Here is a 17,125-nt window from a genome sequence, read left to right on the forward strand (position 1 = left end):
ATTGAAGTGGCTAGAGTCACATTTAAGTATGTAAGTTAAAGTTGTGTACTCCAGAGCGTTCCGAAAGTGTTTTGTAGTACGGAACTGTCACTTTTATTACATGGAACACTCAAAACGCAACTTTCGGTATGTAAATGAATACAGAACGAACAACTTTCAGATGGCGTTGTATAAAATATTTTTTTAGACAAAAACAATGCGCTGACATTTTACATTTAACCTAATTTACTAAGTACTTTACCGTCCCAAGTAATCCCAAGAACTATACGTTTGTGGTTACTAACTATTGAACTGAGTTAAAACTGTCACTTTTCATACAAGTTCAAAAGACTTGGTGCGTTAGAGCCTGCGGAGTGGGACTTGATTATCGAGAATTTCCTATATTCAGTATTCAGTTTTATACTCTATGCAGGCAACCATCAATACTTTGCCTGCAGCCGGTTTGAGTATTTGTATACTAACACCTTATTTTTAATATTTAGTTGTTAGCTTAGTTTTAATTCCTATGTTTATATATATATATATATATATATATATATATATATATATATATATATATATATATATATATATACTCAAGTTTCGTATCCAGATGTAGTCCTAGATATTTAACTGTTTGGATAATCTCATCTTTCAGTTCAACTGAGAGATTATCTTCTTATAGTTATTGATTTTTCCTTATTGAATTCAATACGTTAGTCTACATATCTATTTTCTTAAATGAATCTCTAACAGCTAGTATTTCAGTGACACAAGAGGTACAGTAACTTCCCTGTTTTAATCAGTCGAAACTCTGAATCTTGCTTAACTCGCCACGCCACGCCACGTTTCATTATATGTGCATATGTTTTTCCATTTAATTAAACTGTCTTCGTACACACTGCATGATCAGAGGCTAAAGTCCGCGTCCGCGATTACTTTTCAACAGTTACTTAATCGAAGTTAATATTTCATGGTCTCAAAATTATGTTAATATTGAAATATATCTATTATTTCATTGTTTTATTGAACTTTACCTTTTTTTTTAAAACTTGTTTCGACGAAAATTACGAAAATTTAAGTACCAATATATATCTTCAATCTATTTTCGTACCATAAGCGTTTTTACACGTGCTATGTTTGTTACATTAAAAAGAAAGGCACGCTAATTTAGACTTATTGCATATGCAGTGTCTAGCAAGGCCGTTAGTGCAATAACACTTTTTGCACGAATTGCCTACAATATTTTTTCTACGTTCGTGAAAAAAAAATTCTAGAACTGGAGATTTGCATTATTCAAATCATATTAGTAGTGAACGCGAATGTTTGAGGCGTTTAAACTCATAAATTTTGTATCAAAACTATTACGACATACGTTATTCTTGCTGCCGAATACCCTATCCTCTTCTTGTCTTTCAGTATTACGTATTAAAATGTTTAATTCTTATAATAATTCAATGAAATTTCATCGAATCATCTGAACATAATGAGGAATGGAATTTTGGATAGTTTATTTGGTTGCGAGAATTTGAAACACAGTTTTTGTCATCCGCTTTCAATCTGGAAAGGAAAATGCGGATGAGACATGCGCTAGTAACCCCAATATGGCGGTTGTCTCCCCGACGTGTATTATAAAATGATAATCAAATAAAATTCCAGTGACTTTTCGTGAAAATATTATGTGAAATTTGGTATAATCATAATTATAATGAAGTGTTTGTACTATCAACATTCGACCATAGTGTGGTTAGGTATACTGACCTTTATTTCTACATGTAAGTACAATTTTTATGTGTTAATTGTCATTTAGATTTATACAGGGTTTATATTAAACAATTGAAAATTCTTAATTATTGGTTATTCACTTTTTATCACAGTATTTAAGACATTTTCTTTTAATATGATTTAACTTCGAAAATCTTTAAATCTTCCCCAGAAAGAGGAGAATTTCAACTTTATCAGAGCTCGAAATAAGAAAAGAAAGAGTGGCAATTAGGTATCAGACAACGTCATCGGAAGTTTTTAATTCGAATTTATATAAACACCCAAAATATATCTGATATCCTTATCAGATTTTGCAAAATTCATAAATTTATTCTATTTTCCTTAGCGTTAGAAAAAGATAGTGAGCGAACTACGTAAACGCGCAGTCCATGATTTAAGAAATCGAGATGCAACCATCAACACATCTGTGCATATTCGCAATCATCAAACTATAAAGTAAAAAATAATTATTGTTATGAGAATAAAGAAAAATTATGAGAGAATTATAAAATGACATTTTCAAACTAACACTCTGAGAGTCCTAAATATCGATATCACCATTTTGTGCCAATTAGGTGAATGAGAAAATTGAGTATAAAAGAAAAGCACGTTCCAGATCCAGTTCCGGTCGATCCGGAATAGGAATTGAAACCTAGTTCTATTGGTAGAGCTATGACGTGAATTATGTATGCACTCTTTGAAAAGACGAAAAAATAACTTGAGAAACTTCCAAAACTGGGTCAAATTGATGCAGCATTTGAAGACGAAAATTGCCCGGCTGAATCACGGAGTGCAATTCTTGAAAACCTGTTATGACAATAAATCCACCTGCTATATTTGAGCTGCTTAACAAAATTTTTTGCAAATGGTGCAAGGAAGCAGGGTTACAGTGCTCTTTACTTTGCGGCCAATGTATTTGGCGAGGTTGTCTTAGAGCTTAACTATATCAGAGTGAAATCAATGAAATCAGTACTTTCCACCCCGAAATCCTGGAAGAACTGAAGATAAGAAAGCAGAGGAACGCAAAAATTGTTTTGGTTCACCATGTGGCTGCAAATAAGCAGGATTACAATGCTCTTTATCTTACGGCCAATGTATTTGGCGAGGTCGTCTTAGAGCTTAATTATATCAGAGTGAAATCAATGAAATCAGTACTTTCCACCCCGAAATCCTGGGAGAACTGAAGATAAGAAAGCAGAGGAACGTAAAAATTGTTTTGGTTCACCATGTGGCTGCAAATAAGCAGGATTACAATGCTCTTTATCTTACGGCCAATGTATTTGGCGAGGTCGTCTTAGAGCTTAACTATATCAGAGTGAAATCAATGAAATCAGTACTTTCCACCCCGAAATCCTGGGAGAACTGGAGATAAGAAAGCAGAGGAACGCAAAAATTGTTTTGGTCACCATGTGGCTGCAAATAAGCAGGATTACAATGCTCTTTATCTTACGGCCAATGTATTTGGCGAGGTCGTCTTAGAGCTTAACTATATCAGAGTGAAATCAATGAAATCAGTACTTTCCACCCCGAAATCCTGGGAGAACTGAAGATAAGAAAGCAGAGGAACGCAAAAATTGTTGTGGTTCACTATGTGGGTGCAAATAAGCAGGATTACAATGCTCTTTACCTTACGGGCAATGTATATGGCGAGATTGTCTTAGAGCTTAACTATATCAGAGTGAAATCAATGAAATCAGTACTTTCCACCCCGAAATCCTGGGAGAACTGAAGGTAAGGAAGCAGAGAATCGCAAAAATTGTTGTGGTTCACTATGTGGGTGCAAAGAAACAGGGTTACAGTGCTCTTTAGCTTGCAGGCTAAAGTAAACCACACGAGTGGGTGTAATTATAAATAGATTCTTAATAATTCGGAAAAATAATGATTTATAACTTTATAATTAATAGAAAATGCAAATTTTTGCAAATATGTCTGTATTAATAATTCATAAACTATATTCATCGTGTTTTTAATCGGTACCATTGAAATTGAATTCGAATAAATCTCCAAATAGCTGGCGTTCTGTTCTCTATCTCGAAAATGGTTTAAGATATGTAAAAAAAATTAAAGCATAAGTTGCATGGAATTTAAAAATTTCAAAATATATTTTTTGACCTTCTTACGATAAGCTTTGATGTTTTGAGTTTTTTGTTGTCAAAATAAAAGATTATAGATGGAATAATTTGCCAGGTCTAATGTGAGACCCATCTAGAAACACTATCAATCATCTTATAGGTCCTGAACAGGACATCAGACTCAAATCTATTGGTATTACAAAACGTAAAGTTTACTCCATCAAAGTTTTTATAACATTGACATTAATTTTCTCATCGGGAATTTGATTCTTATGCCAAGAATTCTTTTTTCGATTTTGCTCGATTATTGCTAAAAGCGTGTTCATTAGTTTTTTGTTTAAACTATAATTTATATCATTTTCCATTTCTTTTTATAATTTCTATCTTCAATCAGCTATTTATTATTCGTGAATTCGATAACCTCATTATTAACATCCCCTTAGTTCACTATTTCTCTCTTCTTAATTCCACGAATATTGAATTAACGCACAATCCTATTGAAAACTAGAAAAACAAACGGAAATGATGGGGCAGATGAACGAATCGGGAAATTTTATTGTTGATTACACACTAATTTTTCTATTTTCATCACTGCCTCCATCTCCTTCTATAATACTCGATTTGCTATGTTTATCTTCGTTCGGTTTTCTACAGACATCAAAGTTAACCCAGAGAGAAAGAGAGAGAGAAAGGATTCCTCCCTTCGGTTGCCATGGTTACATCGAGTATTGATTTTGCGTCAGCCGTGTCGCTATATCGGAATTGTATTCAACAAGTTCTTTTTTTTTTTCAAAAAATATATATCAATGAATGTTTTCGTAATGGAAATCAAATTTGAGTAATTATTTCCGATTAGTTATTTTTTCCAATATATAAAATCAAAGTTAGAGCTTTCAGAAGGAATTAATACTGTTGTTTATTGTATTATCAATTCCATATAAAACATATCCTCGCAAAAAGTCTAATACACTTTGAAATAGACTATTTATAATAAATATAGAAGAAATGGGCTAGAACAGTGTTTCCCAACGTGAGACCCACGCCTCCCAGGGGGGCAATCTGATTTTTAAAGGGGGCAATTCCAAAATGGAGTCGAGACGAGTTTAAGCCTTCTGCTCCGAATCATTTTAGAGAGAGATAAAAAATTGTAACAATTTGTATACAAAAGTTTGTAAAAACTAAAATGTTTTAATTAATGTTAAAGTTGAATTAGTTAAAATGCTCTCAAATTATTGCGGAATGCGGGAAAAGATAATATCGGTTTGATTCAAATTCGCAAGTGATTGTGCATTTTTTTACATTGTAAAGTATTGAGCCTTTAACTAATTCTAAACGTAGGTAGGTAAGGATCGTGATCCGCGGGGATAGTCGTGCAACGAAATTGAAGAAGCGTTCTTACGAATTATGCAAACGGATTGAAAGATGATTAAGGAAGGAATATTCTGAATTTTTATCTTTTCAAGTAGTCCTGGAAGGGAGTCTTGCTGTTTAGTCCGAATAAATATCTAACAGCTCTCTTTTATAGTTTAAAGATTCGCTTGAGTTGCACCACACGTTCCCCAGAAGGGAAGGGCATATCGGAAATGAGACTTAATAAGGACATAAAAAAATGTTAAGGACTTGGTTAAGTTCTTTGAGGCATAATAAACTGTTAAGGAGGTGGATAAATTATATTCTTTGGGGCATAATAAACTATTAAGGACTTGGATAAGTTCAGTTCCTTGGAGTATAATAAACTGTTAAGTAGGTGGATAAATTCGGCTCTTATAATAAGCTATTAAGGACTTGGTTAAGTTCAGTTCCTTGGAGTATAATAAACTGTTAAGGACTTTGATAAGTTCTTTGAGGCATAATAAACTGTTAAGGAGGTGGATAAATTATATTCTTTGGGGCATAATAAACTATTAAGGACTTGGATAAGTTCAGTTCCTTGGAGCATAATAAACTGTTAAGGACTTTGATAAGTTCGGTTCCTTGGGGCATAATAAACTGTTAAGGAGGTGGATAAATTATATTCTTTGGGGCATAATAAACTATTAAGGACTTGGATAAGTTCAGTTCCTTGGAGCATAATAAACTGTTAAGGACTTTGATAAGTTCGGTTCCTTGGGGCATAATAAACTGTTAAGGATTTGGTTAAGTTCAGTTCTTTGAGGCATAATAAACTGTTAAGTAGGTGGATAAATTCGGCTCTTATAATAAGCTATTAAGGACTTGGATAAGTTCAGTTCCTTGGAGCATAATAAACTGTTAAGGACTTTGATAAGTTCTTTGAGGCATAATAAACTGTTAAGGAGGTGGATAAATTATATTCTTTGGGGCATAATAAACTATTAAGGACTTGGATAAGTTCAGTTCCTTGGAGTATAATAAACTGTTAAGTAGGTGGATAAATTCGGCTCTTATAATAAGCTATTAAGGACTTGGTTAAGTTCAGTTCCTTGGAGCATAATAAACTGTTAAGGACTTTGATAAGTTCTTTGAGGCATAATAAACTGTTAAGGAGGTGGATAAATTATATTCTTTGGGGCATAATAAACTATTAAGGACTTGGATAAGTTCAGTTCCTTGGAGCATAATAAACTGTTAAGGACTTTGATAAGTTCGGTTCCTTGGGGCATAATAAACTGTTAAGGATTTGGTTAAGTTCAGTTCTTTGAGGCATAATAAACTGTTAAGTAGGTGGATAAATTCGGCTCTTATAATAAGCTATTAAGGACTTGGATAAGTTCAGTTCCTTGGAGCATAATAAACTGTTAAGGACTTTGATAAGTTCTTTGAGGCATAATAAACTGTTAAGGAGGTGGATAAATTATATTCTTTGGGGCATAATAAACTATTAAGGACTTGGATAAGTTCAGTTCCTTGGAGCATAATAAACTGTTAAGGACTTTGATAAGTTCGGTTCCTTGGGGCATAATAAACTGTTAAGGATTTGGTTAAGTTCAGTTCTTTGAGGCATAATAAACTGTTAAGTAGGTGGATAAATTCGGCTCTTATAATAAGCTATTAAGGACTTGGATAAGTTCAGTTCCTTGGAGCATAATAAACTGTTAAGGACTTTGATAAGTTCTTTGAGGCATAATAAACTGTTAAGGAGGTGGATAAATTATATTCTTTGCGGCATAATAAACTATTAAGGACTTGGATAAGTTCAGTTCCTTGGAGTATAATAAACTGTTAAGTAGGTGGATAAATTCGGCTCTTATAATAAGCTATTAAGGACTTGGTTAAGTTCAGTTCCTTGGAGCATAATAAACTGTTAAGGACTTTGATAAGTTCTTTGAGGCATAATAAACTGTTAAGGAGGTGGATAAATTATATTCTTTGGGGCATAATAAACTATTAAGGACTTGGATAAGTTCAGTTCCTTGGAGCATAATAAACTGTTAAGGACTTTGATAAGTTCGGTTCCTTGGGGCATAATAAACTGTTAAGGATTTGGTTAAGTTCAGTTCTTTGAGGCATAATAAACTGTTAAGTAGGTGGATAAATTCGGCTCTTATAATAAGCTATTAAGGACTTGGATAAGTTCAGTTCCTTGGAGCATAATAAACTGTTAAGGACTTTGATAAGTTCTTTGAGGCATAATAAACTGTTAAGGAGGTGGATAAATTATATTCTTTGGGGCATAATAAACTATTAAGGACTTGGATAAGTTCAGTTCCTTGGAGCATAATAAACTGTTAAGGACTTTGATAAGTTCGGTTCCTTGGGGCATAATAAACTGTTAAGGATTTGGTTAAGTTCAGTTCTTTGAGGCATAATAAACTGTTAAGTAGGTGGATAAATTCGGCTCTTATAATAAGCTATTAAGGACTTGGATAAGTTCAGTTCCTTGGAGCATAATAAACTGTTAAGGACTTTGATAAGTTCTTTGAGGCATAATAAACTGTTAAGGAGGTGGATAAATTATATTCTTTGGGGCATAATAAACTATTAAGGACTTGGATAAGTTCAGTTCCTTGGAGTATAATAAACTGTTAAGTAGGTGGATAAATTCGGCTCTTATAATAAGCTATTAAGGACTTGGTTAAGTTCAGTTCCTTGGAGCATAATAAACTGTTAAGGACTTTGATAAGTTCTTTGAGGCATAATAAACTGTTAAGGAGGTGGATAAATTATATTCTTTGGGGCATAATAAACTATTAAGGACTTGGATAAGTTCAGTTCCTTGGAGCATAATAAACTGTTAAGGACTTTGATAAGTTCGGTTCCTTGGGGCATAATAAACTGTTAAGGAGGTGGATAAATTCGGTTCTTTGGGGTATAATAAACTATTAAAGACTTGGATATGTTCAGTTCCTTGGGGCATAACTGTTAAGGAAGTAGATAAGTTCAGTTTTTTGGAAAGCAATCCCTAAGAATTTTACAGATTCAACGACGTCAATGGTGGCAAAAAATGTTTTAAGTTTTAGAAACTGAACCTAGGGGCATTCTATATTCTATTGGCTTGTAAGAAGACATCGTTGTATTAACACTTACAATCTGACTGCTGTTGGTAATTTATGAATTAACCATGCGAGAGGTGTTCTCCTGAAACCGTAGTACTGCAATTTATTGATTAAAATATGATTTACGCAATCGAAAGCCTTAAAAAAATCACAAAAAGTTGTTGCAGTGAAGGTTGTTGTTGGTTAGGTTGATGGTTGTTTAAGCTGGAGTAGACAGAAACGATGAAAGCCTCTGTTCGACTAATCTTTCTATGATCTTAGATAACGTGGAAAGGTGTGCAATTGGGCGATAATTCGATGTTTGATTTTTATCTCCTCCTTTATGCAAAGGTATAATTATAGCCGTCGCGTCCCCAGCGAAACAACTTGACACAATTTCTAATTGTTGAAAATTTCAAACAATAATACTACTGATTGTATCGGCAGAGGTTTTTTCCTGAAACTGTGACAAAGAAAACTGAACTTTGATTATCCTGAATACGAATAAAAAAATCTATCTTGATTGAAAATCACCCTTATTTAGTTATTTGTGTTTTGTTTTGTAGTTATTTACAAGCTTTTTGTCTACAAATCGTAATCTATTTCTTAACAATAAAGCATTTCTCTCACTTGAAACTTTTAAATCAATTTTAATGAGTTGAGAGGTAGATTTTTTTTGAATTACTATGCCAATTGAAAGAGTAGAAAATTCTGCATAAGAAATGATGTATTTGGTTTGCATTTTTATTTCCGAGACTCACGAATTTTTCGCGTTAAATCCATGTGTATAAGTAATGTCTTAAACCTTCATTTCTTCTCCGACAGAAAGAAAATTATTAGGTAAGGGTAGATTTTACCGAAGACCAATTCACCCTCGGGATAAATTTTTCAATTTTCTGTTTTGGGGCGTCAATTACTACTTTGCAGAATCTCAGCAAACTTTTTCGCGATTTCGAGTGTTATCATCGACTGGACTAAGAGTGGAATTCTACTGCACTATAATCACTAATAACTCATATAATTAATTAGATGATAAAAACGATTGGATTGCTGCTCAATCTACTACCTTTGTCGCAAAATACTACTAACTAGGAACTTCGTTTACGAAATTATCAAATTTGTTACGAGGTCTAGATTTTTCAAAGTTATAAAACCTGTTTCCCATTGGTCATTGTTTGAATGACTTCTCATTTATTTTTAGGCGAGAATGTGAGTGAGATGCACCACAGAACTAAAGGAGCTACAGAAAAACAACACGACCTCTGGTGTTACAGATGCGATACAATGTTAGATGGAGAAAGATGTTTAGATGTTGAAGGAAATAATAATTCTTATTTGCATCATAAATGTACCAGAGAACAAAAAAAATGTCAGGTATAACTACTCAAAAGATAAGTTTGATATTACGATGTTTTTGTCTTACTGCTCTTAGCTCATGGTTAGATTCAACAAACAGTTTGTTTGTTAGGGCTGCTACTTAAGCTTTGAGATAGACAAATAAAATTAAGATTAAGATCAATATACTTTTGCATGCCTTTGAACCAATCGTAGAAGCATTTTTTCCATTCCGATTGAGTTACATCCAAACCATGTGATTTTAATGCTTCTTCTGGTGTAGAAAAACTTATTTTTGATCTGTGTGAACTAGGAGAAATCATTGGTGCCAAATAATAATGATCAATTCGTGGTTTTGGCTGTCCAATAACGTTTCTGTTTGAACTGATGTGACAGCTCCCATTGTCGTGGCGGAGAATGATTCGTCTTCTGCGATTGGTTCCCCTGATTCTTTCGAATATTCCTGGCAAGCAAACGCTTATGTACCAATCAGAATTAACCTGTTCTACGTTGGTCTAATGGAACGATGTCCATTTATATAAATACCGATCTTATAGAGGTGTTTTGAAGCACCGGGATCGAATCTTTTCAACATGTCTTTGCACTAAACAAGCTTTTTAGAGCGATTGTCATATTATGCGGTATCCAACGCGAATGTTCATGCAATATTGAATGTATACGAGTGGAACTAATGCCTAAGAATACCTAAATCTCACGGTATGTCACATGACGATCAGTTTACGCACAGCATCGATGTTTTCTAGTATAACAGCAGACTTTGGATGACCTTGATGAAATTCATCCTCTGCGACCACGATGCTTCATCACCAAAAGTCGAAGCAAGTTGATCGGCATACTGTTATTTATTTAAATCATAGAAAATCATACTTCGAAAATAATACCGATTCAATTCCATTTTTAGACCAAGATGAATGTTTCAAGTATCTGTAAACTACTCAATAGCACTCGTTTGACATCTAGTTTACCATTAAATCATCAAACTTTATGATGACGATATCAGATTTGACATATTCATATCAGTGCTGCCATATCTCAAAACTTAAGTAACTAGCAGTCTTCGTATCGATTACGGCGTACCAATATTATTATTTTTTTATCGCACCCTATATAATTCCAACAAATATCAAATTGTGATATTCAAGTAATGAAAAATCTATCGGAAGACGCAAAAAGAAATTCCATATCTCTCATAGTTTCGAAATTACATATTTTTTTTACGTGTGAATGTCAAAAAATTTGGATTGGTTGTCTGAAAAGTTTCCGATCGAACAAAGAATCAAGATATTTTTTGCTTTTTAATTTTCAAATCTATACACTCTTTTTCAACGACGCTATAACTTTTGTAAGCCTTTCAATAAATAGTTTACTTTCTAATCATAATAAACGTTTTAGTTTGCGACAATTCGTCGTTTGATAAAAAAACTCTCTGCAAGTGAAACTTTGAGGTTAGGAAACAGGAAAACCACGATAAGTGGTGAACCAATCGTGAGGGATCCAGGTTTCATCTACAGTTATGAATCTCGCTAAAAACAACTTATTTTGCTTAAACCGCATTAATAAGACCCGAAAAATAATCTAAATTGAATTGCGCTTTAGTTTAAACTGGCACCCAACGCGCAGATATGTCTCTTTAACCTCAACACCATTTCATAAACTTTTTGATAATATCACAGTTTTCGGCCGGTCCGAATACTCGCCACGTTTGAATTTAGATGTACATAATTTAACACAGTGTCTAATTTACAAGGGTTGTACTCTTTCAACCTTCGATAGCAGAGTTTAATTGCCAGGATTGCAGGAGGTGATTGGTGTGCTTAGTAGGCGACTGCGCATCTTCCCTTTAACTGGCGATTCCGCTACGTCATTTCCCGTTGAATTGCAGTCACATTAACATGGCCGTCGCCTTTGATTATTCCGCCAAGTGTGAATTGCGAGCTGTTATTCGTTTCTTGTAATCAGTAACAGTGCAGCGAAAATTAATCGAGGAATGAGTTGAGTGTATCGAGATACTTTCATTAGTGATGGTGTTGTTCGTGTCGAAAATTTAAAGATGGAAGAATTAATGTACATGATTAATGAGGTTATGAACGTAAGTCTGTCTCTACAGACGACTTTGTTCAGCGAGTTGACCAAGGCTTACTACAAGTGAATTATTGATGCAATTTCTAGAAGTTTTAACTGAACAGCTGCGCTACATTAAAGTTTGTGCTCACTGGATCGCATAGATGTTGATTCACAGCCACAAAAGTTCGCTGGATGGGTCCAGCCATGGAGTTTCATGACCGTTTCAATGCTTGTTGGCACTTGTGAAGTTTATGCAGTTTGAAACAACAATTAAAGCAGTTTCTTATTGTTTTCCGTCTTTTACCAATAGCTAATCGAAGCAAATGAAGAGATTTGCTAACTTCTGGAATTGTTCTGATCTACGACAAAGCTGTCTTCACAGTTCTCTTGTGCAGCAATTTGAGTGGGATATTTTCGAACACCTATACAGTCCGGGACTATCGGCGAGTGATTTTCATCTTTTCTCTGAGCTGAAGTAGTGGATTGGAGGGCGGCGCTTCTAAACTGACGTGGAGATCAAAGAAACTGTCACAACTCACTTCCAATCATTGGAGGTTACATTTTATGAAGAGGGTATCACAAAGTTTGTTGTACAAATATAAAAAATGCCTTAATCATCAAGGTGATTATGTACACAAATTAATTTACTTTTGGTAAATTCAGAAAATAATCTCGTATATAGATAATTTAGGGTATACATCTTCAGGTTGATGGCGGAAATTTTTTAGACAACACCAGTGAATGCTTGAAAGATATTATGTAGTAAAATTTAGTCCACCAAGACGACAAATTACGGAAATCGTTTATTTGTTACAGGTCCGTAGAATATCGATGTCGACAAGTACAGACGAAATAACGGGCGAACCAAAACTTTGGTTACTACAAAGGAACTGCACCGAAAGTTGCGAACCTGGTTGTATAATAATTGGTGAACGTACTAAACTTCACTCCTGTATAACATGTTGCGACGAGTATAATTACTGCAACGCCGGCGGCGGGGCTTCACCGAATCGTCACATATCTTGTGCAGTTCTAGTTACAAGTTTCGCTATTTTACGAATCGTATTCGGTTTAATGAGATGCAATACTACTTTCTGTAGATAACAGAAAATTACTTTAATTTAACGTTAATGTTTCAAGCGAATTGTTTACATACCTACGGCGTGGGTAATTTGAGTCACTACGGACAGTATTTTTTGAGAATTATCGATTTTGAAAAAAATCGACTTTATTTGTAACTTTCGTTTTATCTATGAGGACGATATTATGGTTTTAAAGGAAATCGTGTCAAATTTCTTCATAAATAACCCTCATCATAACCACAACATTATAAAAAAGACAAAATTTTAGGTTAGAAACTTATTAAGACTCAATCCGTTGTGCGCAAGCGTTGCGAAAGTAGTAGAAGCTTCATCCCCCGGAAGCAGCATTTTTCTATCTCACTTATTCAAACTCGATCCGTTGTGCGCAAGCGTTGCGAAAGTAGTAGGGAAATGTAGTGGGATGAGCTTCAGACTCGATCCGTTGTGCGCAAGCGTTGTGATGGTAGTAGAAGGTTCATTCCTCGGAAGCAGCATTCTTCTATCTCATTTGTTCAGACTCGATCCGTTGTGCGCAAACGTTGAGAAAGTAGTAGGGAAATGTTGTGAGAGGAGCTTCAGACTCCATTCGTTGTGCGCAAGCGTTGTGATGGTAGTAGGCAACTGTAGGGGAAGAGGCTCCATCCTCCGGAAGCAGCATTCTTCTATCTCACTTATTCAGACTCGATCCGTTGTGCGAAAACGTTGCGAAAGTAGTAGGAAGTGTAGTGGGAGAAGCTTCATACCTCGGTTGTTAATATCCATTATAATAACCATTTTTTGGTCAAATCACGCACGGGTAATTTGTTTTATTTATTATTATATATTACTATATATTATTGTAAATAAAAAAAATGTATAGAATTGCGCTTGTGAGCATGCTCCATTTGAGAGCATGCGCATGGTCTAAATGACGTATGTAAATATGTCCGCACCGTTGGGAAGTATTAAATATACGGTCGAATGTTCCGATAAGTTTATTTTTGAAGTCGAATTAATCAAAAATAATTGTTTATTTACCAAATTTGTGCCAAGAGACTGAACTTGTTCCAGATCATCTAATCTTAATTGTAGATATCGTTTTCAATAAAATGAACTACATATTTTTTTTTACATTGATGAGTAATATTTAACCGAAAGTTGTTTTAAAACGAAACATACATATTCATATAATCTGTTACTATTAAGTGCGGTTCGCATTCCATTTAAATTGGAAATTTACGATCGGGTTAAGTTATGTACAAATACGTTTCCATAAATGGGAAATGGAAGCTTATTATTATTTTGTTTTAGTCCAGTCATTTTAGGTAGATTTAGGCAAGAATTTCGGAAAATCGAGATACTCAGCTATAAAATCGTTCAAACTCATTCATTTGATATCCTAAAACTCCTCTTAATACTCACATATAATTCGATGTGAGCAACTTTAAAAATTAGAGCTCAAAAGTCGAAAAAATCGATTTTTTGCAAATAATTCGTTTCCTATGGGTTTTGCGCTATTTGTGTTTATTATCAATATTGTAGGTCATTGAATTCTCTACAACTTTTGTTATAAAAATTTGTTCATACGGTGAATCGTTTCTGAGATAAAGGGCCGAGCGCGCGCGGCTAGAGTCCCGTTTGAAATCTAGTAGTCCCGATCAAAATTATTACTTATATATACTTATAAATAATACTTATTTTTAAATAAATAAAAAATAGCAGGAAAGAAAGAAAAATGTTAATATTTATTATAAAATGTAATTCGATACATTTGTGATTGTTAAAATTAAAAAAAAAACAAAAAATAATTACAAGGACAATGAGTTCTAATTTCAATTTTCTTCTTCTTCTTCATCGTCGTCGTGATCCCGCTGAACTGGATAGTTTTTTTCTTCAAATGCTACTGCAAGTTCATGCAAATTATTATTATTTTAATCGGGACTACTAGATGATTTTAAACGGGATTCTAACCGCGCGCGCTCTGCCTTCTATCTCAGAAACGATTCACAGTATGAAAAAATTTTTGTAACTAAAGTTGTAGAGAATTCAATGATCTACAATATTGATAATGAACACAAATAGCGTAAAACCCATAGGAAACGAGTTATTTGCAAAAAATATGCAAATCAAGTTTAAACGAATTTATTCCTAGGTGAAGTACCTTAAATGACTGGACTATTATCGTGCCCCAATTTTAATATGTGTAAAGTCTTAAATATACATTTTTGATCTATTGTATGTGTTTTATTTCAATACGAAATGAACCTTCTGTTATAATTAAACCAGGTACTAAGAGTAAAAGCTGGAAATTTAAAACTCAAACACACAATTTCCACTAATAGTCCAGGCAATCTGATATTAAAACCAATAGTAACGATTTTTGGCAAATAAATAGTTTTTGAAAAGTACTTCGAAAAAAAAATTGTTCTGCCAGCGCGCGACTATGGAAAATTGGGAAAACCACCGGAAAAATTCTAAAAATTGGTATTTCGTTAATAACGTGGAAGGTAATGAAAATTACAATATGATGTATAGAAACTAGTATTTAGAGCGTGAAAATTCTCATAATAAAGATACCTATATTTTTGTGGCAGAGGCAGAGGCAGATTCTGAAATACGCTATATGCTTTTCCATTAAATAAAAGTGTACAACTTTAATTTTTGAGGAAAATGGGAAAACGCGTCACATTCGAAAAAAATGACATTTGAACGCCATCTTCGTGTGGCGGTACTTCCAATCCTAATTGAGGTACTTTCGGATTCAAATGAGAGGAAAAACTTGGATCCCACTATTTGATTCCACCACGATGATGCCCTACCACATCTCAGATTGCTGAACCAGAAGGTTATTTGGAAGACACGATTAACCAAAAACGTGTAATTCGAGTCGATTAAAAGACACGTCACGTTAGAAAGGCGACGATAATACATTCACTTAAGTAATGTCCATGTATAAATATACAAATACAGACATTCTTAATCATACGTGTACTACGTTAACCGACATGTTTACGGTGGACAGTGATTTTAAAGATACGATTTTATCATGTTCCCACGGATTAAAGGCCCCTCACCTTCAATCATTACACAAATTATGTTCGAAAACTAGTTTAAAGGAAGGTGGATTGGATGACGCGGATCTATGGAGACGCCACCTAGGTTAGCTGATCCTACTACTTTGATTTTATTCTGTGAGAACATCGAAAAAGTCGATCAGATAATGTAGAAGACATTATGAAACTAATAAGAGATGGAATGACACGTATAAATCACAAGAATAAAGCGAGACAGTCGACGATAGGGCTCGGTTGGCGACGATATCGACGAGAAAACCTTCTTCTTCTTCTTCTTCTTACATTAAGACTTGGTCTTGTATTTTCATCAAGTGTTTGCCAGGAGTAGTTGGGATGCTGAGGACCAGCTTTCATACCACCTTACAGGTGGTCCTCCAGGAGGTCGAGTTGGGTCTGGTTTCTTTTCCTTTGTAATTTTTGCTAACCGTTCATTTGAGAAAACCTCAGAGATCAAAAACTAGATAATTTTCGAGGCCCAAGAAGAAATTTATGAAGTACTGATTTGAATCGAGCAGCGTTTCAATGCGATTGCAGTACTGATTATTGAGTTCGCATTGGGCCAATGGATGTTGCCTGCAAATATTATTGCGCATTGAAGTTTTCCGCGGAAAAGTCAGGATTGCGCTGCCTTAGTGGGAAAATAAACTATGTAACGCATAATGAGCCATTCCATTAATTGCTCCATGGCGAAACACTCGAAGAAAGAAAAATAATCTGTGGTTTTTAAGAGGTATTGGATTTGATTTTGAAAAACACCATAAAAAATTTGAAAAAATTGATGAAATATTTATTGGCATCGATAGAACGATCAGTTTGAAGATGATTTCATACAAATAGTGGCCTCGGCTCCGCTTTAGCTAGCCCATGCTCAAGGTCCAATTTTGGCACACTCTCTCAAACATATCGGCCGGGATTTCACGAATAAATGCTTCAATATTGACTTCCAATGCGCCAATCGTTGCTGGTTTAACCCTGTGAACATTAGATTCAAGAAATAGTCCAAAGGCGTTAAATCATACGATCTAAGCGGCCAATTGACGGGCCCCAAACGTGAGATGAACAGTTCACCGAAAGCGGTTCTCAATTTGGCCATTGTTTCTCGTACCGTGTGGCATATGGCACCGTCTTGTTAAAACCACATGTGAGGTATGTCAATCGTCAATCAGCACATGGTAGCGCTCGCCATTCACACTAACGTTCCGGTTATCGTCGCTTTTGAACAAGTACGGCCCATAATCCACACCAAATAGTGTTTGCGTGTTAGTGGTTTAATGTCCAATATTGTAAACTGGGTTCCAAATTTACCAAACTGCCCATAAATT

General features: G+C 34.5%; 1 protein-coding gene across 1 annotated transcript; it reads left to right on the top strand.

Moving 5' to 3' along the window:
* The first annotated feature begins 1,595 nt into the window (after nucleotides 1-1,595).
* LOC130901360 (uncharacterized) lies at nucleotides 1,596-14,948 on the top strand. Its single transcript, XM_057812685.1, has 3 exons — nucleotides 1,596-1,754; nucleotides 9,450-9,622; nucleotides 12,485-14,948. Exons 1-3 carry the CDS (start codon nucleotides 1,688-1,690, stop codon nucleotides 12,770-12,772), a joined length of 528 nt encoding a protein of 175 aa, XP_057668668.1. The 5' UTR covers nucleotides 1,596-1,687; the 3' UTR covers nucleotides 12,773-14,948.
* The last annotated feature ends 2,177 nt before the right edge of the window (nucleotides 14,949-17,125 follow it).

Source organism: Diorhabda carinulata, chromosome X (assembly GCF_026250575.1).
Source record: "Diorhabda carinulata isolate Delta chromosome X, icDioCari1.1, whole genome shotgun sequence".
Classification (NCBI taxonomy): Eukaryota; Metazoa; Arthropoda; class Insecta; order Coleoptera; family Chrysomelidae; genus Diorhabda; species Diorhabda carinulata.

Coding starts and splice junctions, on each gene's coding strand:
- LOC130901360 (XM_057812685.1), top strand. CDS start 1,688: ATGAAGTGTTTGTACTATCAACATTCGACCATAGTGTGGTTAGGTATA. Junction 1,755..9,449: donor ACTGACCTTTATTTCTACAT/GTAAGTACAATT, acceptor ATTTATTTTTAG/GCGAGAATGTGAGTGAGATG. Junction 9,623..12,484: donor GAGAACAAAAAAAATGTCAG/GTATAACTACTC, acceptor TATTTGTTACAG/GTCCGTAGAATATCGATGTC.